Genomic DNA, 18,444 nt, shown 5'->3' on the forward strand with positions numbered 1-18,444 from the left:
TGCTCCATGCAAAACGTGCCCTCCCTATTACCTACCACCTGTTCCCCCAACCTCCCACCCCTGACCCTTCAAAACCCTCAGGTTGTTTTTCAGAGTCCATAGTCTCTTATGGTTCGCCTCCCCTTCCAAATTTTTTTTTTAAATAAACATATAATGTATTTTTATCTCCAGGGGTACAGGTCTATGAATCGCCAGGTTTACACACTTCACAGCACTCACAATAGCACATACCCTCCCCAATGTCCATAGCCCCCTCCCCCTCTCCCAACCCCACCTCCCCCCAGCAACCCCCAGTTTGTTTTGTGAGATTAAGAGTCATTTATGGTTTGTCTCCCTCCCAATCCCATCTTGTTTCTTTTATTCTTCTCCTATCCCCCTAACCCCCATGTTGCTTCTCCATGTCCTCATATCAGGGAGATCATATGATAGTTGTCTTTCTCCAATTGACTTATTTCACTAAGCATGATACGCTCTAGTTCCATCCACGTCGTCGCAAATGGCAAGATTTCATTTCTTTTGATGGCTGCATAGTATTCCATTGTGTATATATACCACTTCTTCTTTATCCATTCATCTGTTGATGGACATCTAGGTTCTTTCCATAGCTTGGCTATTGTAGACATTGCTGCTATAAACATTCAGGTACACGTGCCCCTTCGGATCACTATGTTTGTATCTTTAGGGTAAATACCCAGTAGTGCAATTGCTGGGTCATAGGGTAGTTCTATTTTCAACATTTTGAGGAACCTCCATGCTGTTTTCCAGAGTGGTTGCACCAGCTTGCATTCCCACCAACAGTGGAGGAGGGTTCCCCTTTCTCCGCATCCTCGCCAGCATCTGTCATTTCCTGACTTGTTAATTTTAGCCATTCTGGCAAAGTCCCCACTCTTAGTGACATTGCCACAGTGGGAGAGAGAGAGCATTGAGCTGAGTGTGAAACAACCCCTTGATCGCCTGCTACAGGGTCCAAGGTCAACGCCAACCAGGGACTCAATTACTCACACAGCATTCCTGCAGATAGTTTTTCAAAATTAACTTTTTTATTAATTTAAAAATAAAAAAATACGCCAACTACATAAATAAGTACCCTATTTAGGTACTTGTCTTGTGAGAAGAACGAAAGGCTAATACTGTTACGTTAAGTTTACTCTTACTTGTTTACACGAGTTAACTATAAAATGGCTACAACTGCTAAATGGTGCTTATGGTCTTTGTTGTTCCAAGTGTTTATGATACAAATAAATACACAAGAAGAACCACATCCATTCCTCTCCAAACTACAGGTGGCTTGGCCTCTTCTCCCTATGCCCTACCACCTACACCACACCGAACACTGGAAGGTTTCTACCTTGGCCTAGCCCAGTTCCCCAGCTCCTGCTTCACAAAGCACTTTGGAAAGGTGTGTCCCAGCCCCTGGGGGCAGAAGTCTATCTAGGGAAACTCTCTGGGTGTTCCCTTATGGTTGAGCTTTCAGAGAACACCTGGGTGGGAAGGCTTTGGGGTGAGTCATCCCAAAGGGGAAATCACCACTTGGCCTGAGGATCCAGTTACTCGTTTCCACACTATGGAAATGCTGCCACCTCTGGGAGGGAGGCAGCAGCTACTCAACAGCCTCATTCCCGGTAATGCTCTCTGGTCTCTGGGCCCTGACGTCCTCCCTCCCTTTCCCGTAGAGCATATGCATGAAGCGTTGGTCCCGTGAAGGCCTGGCCACGAGGCACCCCTGTATCTCTTTGAGAACAGATTCCTTTATGCCAGGTTGCCATAAAGATTTTTACATTTTTCCCTATTGGTGTCATCGACTGTAAGGAAAACAACGCTCCGCTCTCTTATGGTCATGGAGTGGGAAATGCATGATGTCTGCATCCTTGGTACTTCGGAGTACTCATTAGAGTTCATTCATGCCCAGAAGAAGGGATGAATCCAGAAGGCAGGCTTGAGATCCTTGTGGAGAATTTATAGTTTTGCCACAAAGATGATGTCTAAAGCTAGGCCTCCGAACAGAGAAGTTCTGCTCTGGTATCAAGCTGCAAATAGACATTTTCTGAGCAGCCTTCTCCAGGATTCATGACTCAGATTCCTGCTCGCTGGGTGAGATGAGAATGGCAGGAAGGTTAAAACAAAGATCCTTGTCAGAATGTCCACTTCCCCAAATGAGCAATAATTCTCCTAACTGAACAGTCAACCTTCAGAAGCTTGTGGAGTCTGAGCCCCTTCGCAAAGTCAAAATGAACTCCTGTAATTGGAGAAGAAAGAAAACTGCCCCTTTAAGGAGCTTCTAGAATGTAATCATTTAACCTAATTTTTGGACTATATAACTCCGACCTCAAGAAAATTAGTGAATATTGAGCTATTTGTTGATGACTCTTATTGACTTGAAAACACAGAAGGTTGCCTTGTTGACTTTCCGTCACCATTTTCTTCAACAATTATTTTTCTTCTGCGGAGTCAGTTTCAGAAGATTTACCCAGTTCTAACTTCTTTACCGGGGCCCCAAGGGCTCAGGGAGAAAAGAGAAGTGGTATCACTGGGGAAAAGTTATTTACGGCTTCAAAGTCAATGTGGTCATGAAATGGTGTTATTTTTCACCCTGCCACCATAGTTGGTGACTTCAGCAAACACACCACTGACCCGAGGGCAGAACTTTCTGCTGGCAATTCCTTCTTTATCCTCCTGGGTACCCACAACTACTACCACACAACTACCACAACAAAGCTACTTGGGAGCCAGGTGAGGGAAAGGAGGGGAGAGACTATGCTGGCTTTGCCTCAGAAGAAAGGCAGCAATTTAGTCTGTGTGTGTGTGTGCGCGCGCACGTGCTCACCCTTGCGCGTATGCATATGTCTGTGTCAATAAGGATAGGGAGTTTTTTCTTAAAAACACAAGACATCCTAAAATTCAAAGAGTATAATTTCATACACATCTTTTCTCTGTACTACACAACTTCTACTAAGCAAATTCTCGTCTCTTCTCTTTCATTGGAGTAACTTCCCAGATAGAAACCCTAGGGTTTTGTTTACTCTTTAACCTGTAAAGAAATGTGATTCTCCCAGAAACTAGAGCAGTGCTGTGGTGTTCTATCCCTCTTCCTCCCACAAATAATTCAAGACTCTTCTAGTCTCCTGGCAGGAGGTGTCTGAGGACTGACACACCACTCCACACAGAGGAGCGAGTTATGCTGTGCATGGCGTGAATAATGAACTGCATTTGAGTTTGGGGTTTTAGGACACTGTTGACTTAAGCAAAATCAGCCCGCAGTCCAGCTGCAGCTTGAGTTTTCTTGCTTTACCCTCTCCAATACTGTCTGTCTCGTCTAACAGTGGCCCTTTTCAGACCTCTCCAGGTATAAAACCTTGACCAAATCTTCAAGCTCTGTTCTGCACACACGACTTGAACACATCTGGCTGATCCGAGCTTCTCCTTCGGTGAAGATCTTCCACTGGCCTACAAAGCAAACACAGAGTGGCCGAGACATATAAGAGGAGGATAGAGCCAATGAGGAGTGTAACCAATCTAGCTGATCCCTTACCCACTTGGTCCCCAGGGGGGTGGGGGGATCCAAATACAAACGTCAGGTGGTTTCAACAGAGCAACCCCCCAAAACATGTTTCTGGGACAGATAGAAAAAGGGCCATGGAGCATTCATTTCAACATGCAGGATTTGTAAGAATCCCAAGAATAATACCTAACAGCCTCAAGAGTCAAACCCAAGTATTATTCTTGGAGTTTTTGCAGTATATGTAGCATTTGAGAAATGCCCCACTATCAGGTTGTGAGCTAATTAGGTGGCTCACTTGACACTGGGTCAAATAAAGCAGTACCTGTATGTTACTGAGGTTTTGCTTTTCGGGGGGCAGATACTGGTTTAGGGAACTTGATTATTTACTGCTCTTTTCTCTATTCATGCCACCTTTTGCTAACAACTGCCCACCTCTGTTTTATTCTATGCTCACATACTGTCCTTACACCCCCTTTAGCACCCCTCAGTACCCTCCTGTGGCTATCCCTCCCATTCCCTGTTTTCTCCTCTCCCTCCACAGACGTGCCCATACTTCCAGCCTGTTCTTACCAACTTGCCCCTTCCCCATTCCATCATGCTAGCTGAGCAAATATTTTTGAGTTCACACCCTGTGCTGACCACTGGTAATCACTCTAGATCATCCCACTTCTGGACCAGTCCTTCTCTGACTTTCCTGATCCTCGAGTATCAAGATTTTCCTTCTTCCGCTGTCACCTTGCCATGGCAAATAATCTTTGTAACAAACTGCCCACACTGGATATCCTCCTTGGTCTTTCGATTCCTGTTCTCGTGGTGTTACAACCTAGGGAACTCCTGGTCCAAGGTCAGCGAGCTTCTCTTCATCCAGAATCTATTTTCAACCTCTTTTCTTTCCCTGGCCACAGGAGATCATATCCCTCTTTCCTTACAGACTCAATGTCTCTGTTCCCTTTCTCCCCTGGATCCTTCACTTTTCTCTGTTCTCTCCAACTCAGTGGGAAAGGAGAGAAGGGTGGAGCAAGGAACCTGCTTCCCCCAAAGTCCTGCTGTGTGCCAGGATGTGATGGTCACATGGCAGAAAGGGTCAGGCCTCTTTTTCTTTGTCCCCAGGTGCCCCTGCTGGATCATCGCAGTGCCCACTTCCTTCAGTTGCACACAGCTGGAGGCACACACTGTCTACTTCTGCTATACACCCCAAATTCTGTTGTGAACAGAGAGTTCATTTCAATCATCTTTTAAGCCCCACCCCCCAGCCCAGTACCCAGCCCAGTGCTTGCTCAGGGTAAAACAAAAATGTGTTCTTTGAAATTAATTGGAAATTTCAAAAGTCACATCACTGGTACCAGATCCTAGTCTCTGCCCCTTTTATTCCTAACTCACATGTAAGGACTCCCAACCCTCAATCTGAATTCTCCTCCCTCCTGTTCAGTTTATCGTCTGTAAGTCTCCTACGTAATAAACAAATGACCTCATCAGCCCTATTTCCAGCTGCCCATAGGATAAACTCTGCTCAAATGGCCTTTAAGCATCTTCAGCTAAACATGTTCCAAGTGAAACGCATTTTCCCCCCACTACTTGCTTATTCTCCATTGTTTCCCATTAGCGAATTAACACTATTCACCCTGTCTATAAAGTTGTTATTGTTGGGAGTCATTCCAAACTCACTTCTCTCTTTGTAGTGATGCTCATAATTTAACCTCAGAGGTGTCTCTCACAGTGACCTCTGACCAACCTAATATAATGTAAGAGTTTGTTGTTGTTGTTGTTTTATGGTATAAGGGCTTCCTAATTCAGAGTACCACCAACTACTTAATCACTGAGAGTTCACTTTTCACTCCACACAGTGGGCACTACATTCTAAAAAACAGACCTGCATGCATTGCGCACTTGCTTAAAACCCTCCTCTGGGGTTCTCACGTCTGGAAAGCAAGTCCAACTTCTCAGCATGGCATGTTGGGCTCTTCGGAACATGGCTTCATCAAAGTATAAGTATCAGACAGATAAATCTGTCTGATAGCAAGAGACATCTTCCTGAAGCACCATTTTCATCTCGCTAGGCCATTTGTCAGTCTACAGCAACTACCCACACCACTTGCCTTCTCCGTGAACTTCTCCCTGGCTTCTTCCAGGGCTGCCCACCCCCACGTTTCTTGTTCACTCCTGTCTGAGTCTTCTCTTAGGCTGCACCGTCTCCCTGAGTGGATTTCCTGATCTGTCGCCCCATCACACCTTTCTCTTTCAAAACACACCTCCTCTCCGAAGCCTTCCTTGACTAAGCCCCCTTGGTTTCCTCACAGATTTCCCTGAGTACTTAAGTATTTAACTCTTCAGAACTAGACTGATTCATAGAGAAGGTATTTTCATGTTCTGTCTTGCCCATTGGCATTCCCTTTGGATAGGAATTCTGGGTCTTTTATTCCTTTAGAAGTACTCCCCCCTTCCCCAGTGCCTAGCAATATCTAGTCCTCAGGCTCCATCCTTCATAGAAAAGAGGGAGAGCTGCAGGTATGCCCCAGTGAGTGCCTGGATGCTTTTAAAGAAACAGGACAACTCAGGGACAGTTCTTTTTTTTTTTTTTTTTTAAATATTTAGTTAGTGACTGCCTCAGGAAATCTGAGAGCCCAAAGGCCAGCACCAGGGCATGGCATTTCAGGGACAGTTCTTAAGAGCTGAACAGAGCTTTGCTGCACTGGGATGTGTTCTCTGTCTCTCATCCCCACCACCAGAGGACTCATCCTTCCATATGGGACGTCTCCACAAATGAACCAACCAACTCTGGAATCTCGTGAACTTTCTCTGACACTTTAGAGACTCCAGGGTTAGCAGTGTTCATTAAAGAGAGTCAGGAAACCTGAACTCAAGGAAGTTTATGCTCAGACCACATCTGGATTTGTCTTCACCAGGTCCAAGCTTTTAAGCTCACATTCAGAGACCCCCTCTGCTGCTAAGTTCCCCAGAGAAGAGACAGAACATCTCCTGACATTGACCCTGAGCCTGCTGATATTCACTGAGGATGAAAAGAGACTTTATCGGGGGCTCTGCTCCATGGAAGTCTGGAGGCATTTTCCAGGGGAGAGTCAAGAAACACAGGGTTACCACTTACTCAGGGTCGTCCTGGTCACCAGCTTGAAGTGATGGAGTTCCTCAAACATCCTTTTGGAGATCTTTTCAATATGGAAGTGCTGGAGGATGCCTGGGGCCAAGTGAAAAAGTGGGGAAGGTGGTCAGACCCTCTCTATCTGGAACTACCACCCCCTTTTTCTGCTTGGGTTGAGCATATCATCTCATTACAGGAGCTTAGGAGTATCGAGCTGGGCTGTGTAATGTGCTTAACCAGGAACTTGGATGGCTCAAGGGTTATAATTGACTCCATCTGTTTCCTTGGCTCACTGGCTTCTCCTAGGTTCTCCAGAGAATAGAGATATTGAAGATAATGTTGCTGACCATGGGACCCCCTCCTATGGAAAGCCACGTGAATAGAGCATGGGTGCTGGTGGTAGCCTCTACCACCAAAGGTGTTATTAGAAATTCTGCCCTTGCCCCCATGTCCAGGTAGATTATGTCCCTGCCAAACCACTGGGCTGCCCTTCTGGCCAAGCAGCAAGAGCCAGCAGTGGGACTGTAGACAGGTTGTTTGTGTAAACGGAGAAGCCATCCCTGTTCCCGAACTCACTGAAAAGAATATTTTCCTTTGGGAAATATTCAGAGCTCCTTTAGGTTTCCCTTGCAGAAAATGGGGAAAGTCAAAATAAGGGGCGGGGGTAGCAGGTACCCACAGTTTCAACTTTGCCTGAAAAGCGTTTATTGGAATAACACCCAAATGGAAAATGGCCTCTCAATGAAGGAGCAAAAAGTTACCAGCCTACTTAATCCTCAAGAGGTCTAGAGAGGCCACGTAATTGTAGCCTGGGTGTTTCTCTGCTCACTAATCACAGCCATTGGTTGCCCAGCACTGAACAAGAGGTCACTGAGACACTACACCAGCATGCTGAAAAACATCCACATGCCTCCAGGGAGTTAGAGGTGTGGAGAAAAAATAGTGGGTCCACTGCAAGGAAAGCCAACAGAACAGGGCTTTAGACCTAGGTGACCAATTCTAGAGAAGTTAGGGAGTTAGAGCTGGAAAACCAACATTCCTTGGTATAGTCCAAAAATAAACATGGATGAGAAACATGTGTGTTCAGCATTTTTTCAGGGGTGAAAAAAACCTCCCCAGGGGTGGGGAGGAACTCACTCTTTCAAGCAAGAAAATTTGGGAAAAGGAAGAGGAAGAAGCCCCACTAACAATTGGGCAGTTGTTTTTCAAAGAATCGTTCAAGTGCCGAATTAGAATCACTGGCTGTTTGGGACACGCTGAGGTGCTACCTAAGGCCTACTGAAGTCACATCTCTTGGATGGAGCTGGGTAGCTACATTGTAGACCAGCTCCTTGTATGATGCGAAAGCAGAATACAGTTTGAGTGCTCTTGAGCCTTAAGCAGGAGAGAGGAGAAAAAGGATGTGCATTATTTCCCAACTGAAATCTTACCTCTTCACTTGGATTCCTAGAAAAGCCGACCAGACTAGATCAACACTAGCCTTGTATCTGTGGGATGGCCTGAAGAGCTATACGATCACAAGGAACACAATGCAGCCTGCTATGGCAGTTAGTGTGAGTAATCAGGAAAGGAACTGGATGAACATAATGACTGGGATTGTCCCTTCCACTTAAGTCTCACTAGACTCTAAATCTTCTTGAGGGCGGGGACAATGTTTTCAATTTGTCTTACCCCAGAGTACAGAGCATGATTTCAGAGATGTAGCTTCGTACCACATGAATGGATTTTCATGTTGGTTGAGCTTCATGTTGGAAAGAATGGTAAGCTATAGTCTGGTTGGTCGTGACCTTAACTGCACATTAGAATCACCTGTGGAGCCTTCAAAACACTTACACCAAGGCCCCATTCCTGGCTGATCCATCAACGTCTCTGAGGGTAGGGCCCAGGCTTTTGGTATTTACAAAAACCTCTCCCAGAAGATTCTGATGTGCAGCCGGGGTGGAGAAGCACTCCTCCAGCCTTTGTTGGTGTGAGAAAGACAACAAACCCTAAGGGTCAATGCTTAGCTTTTTGGACAGGTCATGACAAAAGTTAAAGGCCATAATCACAGATGTGTTAGTCATGTTTCTGAGCAATCAGGAGAACTGAGACAAACAGAGGAAAAAGTTGAAGCAAAATTAAGGCGAGTCTTCCCTTCCTTCCCTGTTCCCCCACCCCTTACAAAAAAAATTAACAAAGAATCAATATTGTCTTGCTCACCCTTTCGAATGGTCCAAACGTGGACCTCTACCTGAGGTGGTCTCTCTGTCTCCAGGGCTATTTTTCTGGTGGTCTCCCCATCCTCCAAGAACACAGATTCATACACAGGCATTGTTTCTTCTCCACAAAAGTAGCCCTTGCTGTCAAAGTTCTGGCCTGGAAGTTCTTCTGGAATCAGGAAGCAAGCAGAGGTTTTCCATGGCTTTCCAAAACCAGAAGTGAACTTCTAGGCATTCAGATATCTTGCTATTCATTCAGATATCTCATTATTTGTAACACCTCACACTCATCAAATGTGGACAGTCAACGAGAACATTCTCACAGAGATTGAAATCCCACCCATATCTCCTCGGCTCAGTTTAGGCTGCCCTGTAACAGCCACAATGTCACAAAAGGACACATGACCTTTTAGGTAAGTCCACATGGTGACAGAATGCATAGCTTCACAGAACACTGACCCACCAAGCAAACAAGATCCCCCCACTGCCACAGAGGAGCAGACCTCATGAGGAGGAAGAATTTTGCCAGGTACAAATCTCTGAGGCACTTCAGGGTATATAGGATTTTCCATGTTGGGTCCAGATCATGGTCTTGTTTAGCTCATGTTACCAACAGAGACCCAGGAGATGGGCTGACAGAGCACCTTGGTTAACTTCCCTGACATCACTTAGGTATAGTTAGAAAACATCATGACACTCACTTATGTGCATATACTTGCCCAAAGGATCTATCCAAATTGGCTTGACATTTCTGAATGCTCTTTGATTTGTTTGTAAGGGGAATGATAATACCGGATCAACACCAGTGCCAAAACCTAGATGTCAGATTAGTCATATGTACACTATGCCAAATGAATGGTTGGGAGACATACACACAAAAAAAACTGGTCAAATCCCTCAACTATGGATCATTTACTGTATAAACTGAACTGTTCGATTTCAGCTTCCAGGCATAAAGATACCAGCCCCCTCATACTTTCTCAAAAAACACACAAAAAGACACAAAAAACCCCAAAACAAAACAAAACAACAACAAAAAAAGTTTCTCTCCTAGTTAGTTATCCTTGAGTTAAGTTTCCTTGCTGGTTTCGTGATCAGCACCCTCCTCAGCTGGGTCTTTAAAGTGTACATTCAAATCAGGAACAACAAAGAGAAGCCAGGGACAGCCCCCAAACTCAGGAGTATGTGCAGAGGTTAATCTGTAAGATTCTCTGATTAAAGCACTGAGTGCCAGGTGCTTTGGATCTGTGACTCCAATTAGGGACACTTGTTGTTAGCCAAATGGATGCATGTGAACCAGAGGTTGGAATCAAATTGCTATTGTGTGTCCCTTGCTGACCTGATTAGCTTTCCCACCCCCACCATCACTTTGGCAGTGTAAGGACAAAACCAGTCTTCTCTTGATGATTCCAGGTTGGACTTCTCAGTTTGCAGGTCCTCCTAGAATCAAGCTTCCTTTCTCCTTTTGTCCCTTTGTCGTTATTTCTCAGCCGGGTCAGTCTTTTTTGGGGATATGTTAGTAATTAAGGGATGGGTGCTAGCATTTTTCAAGTGGGAGAAGTGGGTCTCTGGGGGTACAGAGACCTCTATGTTTTTTTCACCTTTAAAATGAGAGCTGAGTTCAGTTGTTACATTTTTTACACCGGGGGTGCCTGGATGGCTGAGTCTGCTAAGCACCCGACTCTCGATTTTGGCTCACGTCATGATCTTAGGGTCATGGGATAGAGTCCAAGCACAGAGTCTGCTTGTCCCTTTCCCTCCGCTGCAGTCCAAGAATAGAGTCGCTTGTCCCTCTCCCTCTGCTGCTCCCCCTGCTCATGCTCTTTCTTTCTCTCTCAAATAAATAAATAAAACCTTAAAAAATTTTTTTTGCATCAACTTAATACTGACTACAGCTCTAACAGCCATGTGATCTCCATGATGGCACTGTAAATTCCTGTGATGTGCTAAAAGTTCTCCCAGTGTCCCGAAGAGTTGTATTGCACCACTCCCCTCCCCAAGAGCTTAATTTACTCAGCAGAAGGGCTCTACAAACAACAAAATCCATCAGTGACTCAACCCTGGTTGACGTTTAAAATATTAAGAGTAAAAAAGTATGACTTTTAAGCTACCCAGTGGACAACATCCTCCTCATTCCACACCCTCCACTTCAAGGTGCTTTCTGATCTTCCATTCGCTCCAGGTTCCCCTTGTTTCATTTCCTTCCAAGGAAGCCTTCTATGCTTCAAGTCATTTCTGTCCATTTCCGCTTCCCTTGAGAATGCTCGTATAACGAGATCTCCAGAACCAAGAAATTGAAAAAGCATTTCCTTATGGAGGTGGGGATGACTGGTGATATATTATTCCCAACCAGATAACTTTTAAGTCTCAACAGGGGCGTTTTCTGCTGTAAACAAAAAGGAGTGTGTAATTATGGGAATTCCAGGTATTGGGGAGGTACGGTGAGGGTGGAGAGGAGTTGGGGAGCCTTCAGAAAGTGGAAGTTCTCCACAATCCTGTAGGTGGCTGCTGGTACACAAAGCTAGGCCAGTCTCTACCAGAACAAGGTCAAGTGAGAGAAAGAAAACTCTCATCCTTCATTTTGGCCCTCAAGTATGACTGGAGGATCCTGCAATCATTTGTCAGAATGAAACTTTTGGCCGGATCATCAGTGAATTCTATTTATCTCTCTTCCCTTCTCAACACAAATAACTGAAGTTATTGTTCTTTTTTCCATCCATCTTCTTCCCTCCTCACTCTTTGTCCCTTTTTTCTCTGTCATGTGGTGTTTTCTAAGAGGCGGAGGGTGTCGTGATCTTCCCCTTTCTCATTCCTTCAGGGCTCTACTCAAGCATCACTTCTTCAGAAAAGCCTCCCCTGGCCACTCTTGAAAGTCCCCACCCTTCCCCTTCACTGGCCCTTGATCCTGCTTAGTCTTTCTTCACGATACACATCCCAACCTAAAATCACCTCATTGCTTGTGTTCATTGTCTTTCCTCTTCCACTAGGTTGTAAGGATGATGCTGGCAAGTGGCCTTAGTCTAGCTTGTTCATCTCTTGGAGTGCCTGTAACTGTGTCTTGCAGACAATAGGCATGTAATGCATATTTCCAGATCGAATGCCCGAGTGAGTACATGTTTTCTGACACACTGAGGTTTCTGAGGAGCTGGAGCAGGTACCCTGGCGTCTGTGGCTGGTGACTCTCAGTAGGCAAAATGACTATCAGGCATCACTCAATTTGCAGACACCCCTGTTTGCCTCACTGAGAGACTGGTACACAGAATGGGACAGAGACTGTCTCCTGCCATGCTGCTCTGCAAGTTTCTCCACATCCCCAAGTGGAGTGGCAAAGCAGCTCTTCTAGAGAGACTGGTTTGGTCAATCAGATTCTTCACCGTATTGTCTGTTGGCATTCTGGAGGGCAGTTCTTTAAATAGTAACTTCTTCTTCTAATTACTAAAGTAATACATGTTGTCAAAAATTTGAAAAATGCAGATAAACCAAAAGAAGAAAATGTGCCTATGAACCTATGTTTCAATCATCCAAAGAGTCATCATTAATAGTCTGTCATATGCCCTTCCAGACTTTTATTTTGGCCTAATTGTATTATAAACACTTTCTAAAACACAAGTAAAATCATAATGTTGTTTTTTAGCATGCTCTTTGTACTTAACCAATCTGTCACAAACACCTTTCCAATGGTCTACGATGATTTTTGCTGACTATATAATATGGCACGGTATGGCTAGACCATCATTTATTTAAACATTTTTGTTCTGTGTTCAGTTGAACTGTTCACTTCTTATTTGAATCACCTATATCACCAAAGGCCTAAGCATAGAATGAAATGGGATTTGGTCTGAAGGGCCAAGATAAAAATTGGAATGTTATATAGTGGGGATGCTCAAAAAATATATGTTGGCTAAGTTCATGGTTGCCTGCTCATCATGAGGAATTGTGTCAGCTCAAGGAATTTAGCTCTCTGCCTACTTTGAAAAAGTTTTGGCTTTTTATCTGTGTTTACAAAACTGCACATAGGTATAAGAAATGATAGATAATTTCATGTGCAAGGAACAGACTTACTCATTCACACTTAGAATATTGGAGCTGGAAAGGCCCTAAAAAATCATCCGCTCTAACCCTCTTGTTTTGCAAAGGAAGAAACTGAAGCTCAGAAAGGTGCAGGGACTTTTTCTAGGTTACATAGGAAACCAGCGGCAGAGCCAAGATTAGACTGCTTGATTATCAATCCCCAATGTTGTCAATCACAACACTACAGACTATATTTTTATCTATGTCATAGGCATTAAAGCCACTATTAATTTGCTTTTTTCTTATCAGTTCAATATTTTCTACTGGCCTGGAAAAGACAATAGGCTGTAAGTGACCTGAATTCCAAACCTTGGTTTTATTATCAATTTGTGTGACTCAGGGCCGGTCACTCAATATGCTTCAGTTTTATCTTTAATAGAGCAATAATATCATTATAAAATTGTAGTGTTGGGATGGGAGCTTTGAGATTAATTGTTCCAAGCTTTCCATTGTACAGATGAGGCTGATGAAGGCCAGGGCAGATTTGTCACATTTTCAAGGTCACACAGCAACTTTGCTCAGGCCCAGAACCCACGCTCCTTCCACTCTACCTCACCTGTCTCCAACCATGTCTCAAAAGGCTCATGGATGCAGTTATGTTTGATGAGTTAAACAGTGACATCAGTGATAGGTTCTTTTTTGTGATAGGTTATTCACAGTGTTTGATGAGTTAAACAGTGACATCAGTGATAGGTTATTCTTCTGTACAATCCTCATAAACTACTATTAGTAGAGTACTACTACTACTACTCATAATAGTTAGAATAGTAAAATAGTAGAACTACAGTTCTACTTTCTTCTGTATAATCCTCATAATCCAATTTCTCTGCAATTTAGAAAAGCCAGGCTGAAGTCTGGCACTTAGGGCTATGTGGGCCCAAAGGTGTGGTAGACACAAGCACACCCCCAGTCTATCTCTGAGTAGTAAGTTTCTTCAAGGAACCATCTTATAAGCCCTTCAAGAGAGAGGAGGATCAGGTTCATTGTTAGAGCTGGTATCATTACGATGTTGTGGCAGATTGATTAGGTTTCTGGTGCTCAAAGAACACCTTCTCGGTCAACCAAAGGCAGGGCTTCCAACCAACGCACCTTTTGTCTTTTTACCTGGACACACCTTGCAGCACTTCCCATCTATTTTTTGAGGATACTTGCAGGGGTATCGATTGGGGCAGTGGATTTTCTTACACTCTTGCTTGGTGACATTACAAGTACACAGCACACACTCCACAATGCCAAATGCTCGGAGGTTTGGGTGCCAGGACTCGCCATGAGAGTAGGTCTTTCCATTGGAAACACACACTGGAAGAGAACACAGGACTGGAAATTAAAGGCTAGGGAGCTGAAATAGATCACTGTGCTCAGAACCCAAGATCTGAACCCCTTAAGACATCAGGCATCCTTTGTCCTTTTCATGGCTCAAAGATGTATGTTGACAGAGCAGCCTCTGTAACCAAAAACAAAAACCAAAGAAAACCCTCCAAATCCAAAAACAAACAAACAAACAAACAAAAACAAAAAACCCCAGCTCAGTTCCTGTTCTCCTGTTAGTGACTATTCAGTTCCTTCAGCTGTGGCCTCTGGGCCTCACAAGTGCCCGGCCCATGGTGAGCCATCAAGAAATATTTCTGAAAGTGGAGGGATGTATCAATGGATGAAAGGAGAATTCCATCTGCCCTGGGTACCTGATGAAGAAACTCTAGTAGAATTTAGCCTTAATACCAGCAGTTTTACAAAAGATCTCTATGGCCCAAGTAGATAGGCTTCCTGGCATGAAAATTTCCCAGAGACATTGGCTGCCGAGGGAGGCTAGATGCAGAAACTATTTCTCTTCCCAAAGGGCCAGCATTTCCAGATCCTGAAGCAAATCCTTCCAAAATATCCCAGGCTATGAGAGTCTGATCCACCAACGCAGATGGGTATGGAGCTAATGGCACTGGCCTCCCATCTGGCATGAGAAGGAAGGCGCTAATATAATATCTAGAGGGAAAGGATCATGAAAGAAAGAGCCTTCCATGCCTCTGATCTTCAGAAACATCCTCTGGTCCCCACCTCACAGTGGCTGTAGAGATTCCATGGCAGTGAATCACCGCCTAGCCTAGAGATAGCCTTTGGTGGTTTCACATTTGTTGGGCGGGAAGTGAAGTCACAGGTTCCATGTTTTCTAAGGTGCCTTGGGAGAGCTATAGGCTGAGGGGCTGATGAAGGGAAGGGGCCACAGGAACATTCTCCCATGAAAACCAACCAAAACTTGTCTGGCTCCCACTGTAAGGCACCGAGCTAGGCTCCAGTACAAGAACTCTACTGGGCTTAAATGGGGAGGGCTGAGAACAAGTTCTTTCCCTTTTCGAAAGTGCCGAGACATTCTGGATATTTTAAGCCATGACTGGGACTGGGTGTGTTTCTCATTATTCCCATCACCTCATTATACCCAGCGAGACCTGTCGGCATCCCGATCAACAACATCTCTAGTGTGGGTTGTATCACATGAGGCGGGGCAAGGCTGGGAGAAAGAGCCCCACTTGGGGCGTTTCTAGGAACTGACTGATTTGGCCGCAAGACAATGGCCTCAGAAGGATGAATCATTGGGCTATTTCTTTCTCATCAAGTCCACTGGGTCACATTTGGAAATATGGATGATGTTGGCTGCCTTTTCCTGTCCTTTGCAAGTACTGCTAGAGTCCTAGGCACTCTAGCAGGTCAATCCATGCAAAGATTTCCAAGAACCTGAGAAACTAAACAAGAGAAGCTCCCAAACTTACACGGAGATAGGACAGGGAGTTGACACATGAACTGTGAGGCTCAGGGCTGGGGATGGAATCACGTGACAGCAGGCCAGATGTGTTTTATTTCTCCTGTTCCCACTCCTCCTCTCTCTGCCAAAGACAGTGACCCTCCCTTCTAGACAATGTGATCAAGGTGGGCACATAGTCTGCTTCAAGTAAATTTAGGCTGAAGTCAAGTTCAAAATAGCTGAGTCCTATCACTTCTCCTCTTTGACTTAAGCAGGGGACCAAGCAGATGTGTCCCAGAGGAGCATATCTGTTAGCAGGAAAGCTAAGGAGAAGGACAAGCAGGACCCCCAGTGTTATATAACCAGCTTCCCTCTCCCCTAAACATTTTGACTAAGGGAACAATCTAGACAAGGTGAGAGCCTACACTCTAAGATGCAGGAGTGGGAGGTCAGTGCTCTAGAGGGAAACGCAGCCTTCTCCCCACCAACGAACTCTCGAGATGATTTTGAATCATCCAGCTGGGGCATTGAGAGTGGGGGGTGGGTGCAAGTGATTCTCCAGTGAACTATAATAGAAAGGTCAGGAAAGAACCACTGCATCCAAATCAATGGGAGCAATGAAAAAATGTAAACCAGCTGGGCCTTTTGTAGGACACAGAAAAAATCAAGGGATGAGCCTCTGCCCTAAAATGAAGAGGCCTGTGGAAATTATGGGATTTAGGATTTTCAAAGTCCATTACCCCACAGGTTTTTTTCTTTCTTTTTTTTTTCTAAGGCTTTGAAATACTTTCAGAGCAAATGGAATCTACTGGAGACAACTTTGGATTGACAATCAAACTGCATCTTTACCCCCTACTCCCCTGCATTTCATAAATTCATATCGGAATGCCTTGGAATTTAAAAATAATACATTTCAAATCAAAGCCAGATCGATAGTAAATATTTCCAATTCTTCTAATATATCACCATTTTTTATTAAGAGTTTTATTTTGCATGTTCTTCTTTTAAGCCTGTTAGTTTCAAAAGCGATTCAATGTTTTTTATCTGTAATCTGAAATTTACATCTAACTCGTAACAGATGTGATCAGCCAGCTTTGGTTTGACCAGCTTTGTTGAGATTTATAGTAGGAGCTCTTTGTAACGGATTGTTTTTCACCCGTGTTATTCAATCATTTGGTTTAATAATTTATTACTTTTAACCCGTTCAGGGAACTGGCTTTGATTTGTTTTTCCTTTAAAGGAAACATAACATGTTTGTGGTTTCCTAAAAGGGAACCAGCTGAGCTCTTGCTCTGAAGAGCTGGTTGACATGATGCCTAAAAAAGTAAGAAGCAGTCAATTGTTTGATTGAATTTCTCTTCCCCACTCCAACCCCCGCTACTGGGGTGGGGGTGGAGGCCGGGGAGCTCCGCGCAGGAAGGTCTGAGGCCACGGACATGTGTGGGTGCCTGTTTCAGCCAGCTGGTCGGCCAAGTGGGGCTGCATGTCTGTGTTAACTTGATCAGTCCTCCTGGTGCTTGGCCAGGATGTTTCTGGATTTCTTACTAGGTTACTCATTTCTAATGACAACCACCTCATGTGAATTAGAATCTTTAAGTGTGGGGCCCGAGAATATGTATCTTTAGCAAGGGGCCTGGGAAGAATCCTGGGTACCTTGAGGAATGAGAATCACTATTTCTAAGGTGCAGAGCTAAGAGCTTCCAAAGCATCTGGCGCTGAGTACCTGTGAATATCCGGTGCCTAATGGGAAAACAATCTCTCATTCCCTTAAGGATCCAATCAACTTCCCCCAAAGACCTGCAACCCCCTAGGGCAACTGCAAAAAGTCTGGGGGCTGCGTCAGGTTCACTGCTTTCTTGTCTTTTGATCTAAATAAAGACAGATATGCCGGAAATAGAAACTATGCTCTTCCGGGCTCTGTTTAAGGAAATCCTGACGGTTTCTTGGAGTCGCTTGTTCAGTCGCTTGGAGGCTTGATGATAAGTGATGCTCTTGTGACTGTCTGATATGCATGGGACACAGTGCCCTTTCTAGGTCCAACTCTCCAAAGATGGTGGGGAGAGGGGAGGTGGGGAGGTGGAGGTAAGGCATGTAAATTCTGTGGATATGGTACCAAGGGAGTGTGCTCCTTACCCTGTCCGTGCTTGTGTTTGTTGTTGATGACAATCTGCACGATGGTGCCCGATGCTTGCTGGGAATCCATAAGGGTTCCTCGGTGGCTTCTGGCCCCAGGAAAGCGGGGCAGACCTCCAGCCTGTCGGCTTGGTGGAGAGTCATAGTGAGAGCGGTGGTAGGAATGTCTCTGTAAAACGACAAGGACAAACTCAGTCCCCCAAAGCCACCAGACAGAAGGCAGGAAGGGACTGACACACACGGCTGCAGCCCTTTCAGGAACTGTAGTGATGACCTGAGCTCTGATCCTAAATTAACTATGTGTCTACCCACACCAGTAGCCACATGAGGATACGAAGGAAGAGTAGCTTTGACGACACGCCGAGATTTCTCTCTCTCCTTCCAGGAGACTGGGTGAGCATCACTGACAAACCTCGGAGGGAACAAACAGCCAAAAAAGGGAAATAAAGTGTTCTTCTTGTCCCCAAGAATCTCATGTGTAACAAGTAAGGTACTAGCCTACAACACAAGGTGGGACAGAGGCCACAGGAAAAGTATCAATTGCTGTGCAAAGTAAGAAGAGAAAGAGAAGTGGTGGGGGAGGGTTTGTGACCTGGGCCATGAAGGGTGGACAGAATTTTTTTACAGGCAGAATTGGTGGGGAATATTCCAGGCAGCCATTTCCAAGTTGAGAATATGTAGCAGAGAACACAGAGTACATAAAAGGGAACAGTTG

General features: G+C 44.8%; 1 protein-coding gene across 5 annotated transcripts in view; it reads right to left on the minus strand.

The window, feature by feature from the left end:
• Nucleotides 1-836: 836 nt before the first annotated feature.
• Nucleotides 837-18,444, minus strand: part of CHRDL1 (chordin like 1) — a 115,195-nt gene continuing 97,587 nt past the window's right edge. For 3 of the 5 annotated variants that reach the window (XM_045996532.1, XM_045996528.1, XM_045996527.1), the window contains 5 exons: nucleotides 17,730-17,898; nucleotides 13,955-14,164; nucleotides 8,796-8,963; nucleotides 6,603-6,692; nucleotides 837-3,444 (listed from right to left, as the gene is read on the minus strand). In XM_045996532.1, coding sequence (XP_045852488.1) covers nucleotides 3,314-3,444; nucleotides 6,603-6,692; nucleotides 8,796-8,963; nucleotides 13,955-14,164; nucleotides 17,730-17,898 — 768 coding nt within the window. In that variant the 3' untranslated portion in view covers nucleotides 837-3,313. The remainder of the gene's footprint in view (nucleotides 3,445-6,602; nucleotides 6,693-8,795; nucleotides 8,964-13,954; nucleotides 14,165-17,729; nucleotides 17,899-18,444) is intronic. The other 2 variants (XM_045996531.1, XM_045996530.1) reach the window with 1 other exon arrangement.

The sequence above is a fragment of the Meles meles genome, chromosome X, assembly GCF_922984935.1.
Source record: "Meles meles chromosome X, mMelMel3.1 paternal haplotype, whole genome shotgun sequence".
Taxonomy (NCBI): Eukaryota; Metazoa; Chordata; class Mammalia; order Carnivora; family Mustelidae; genus Meles; species Meles meles.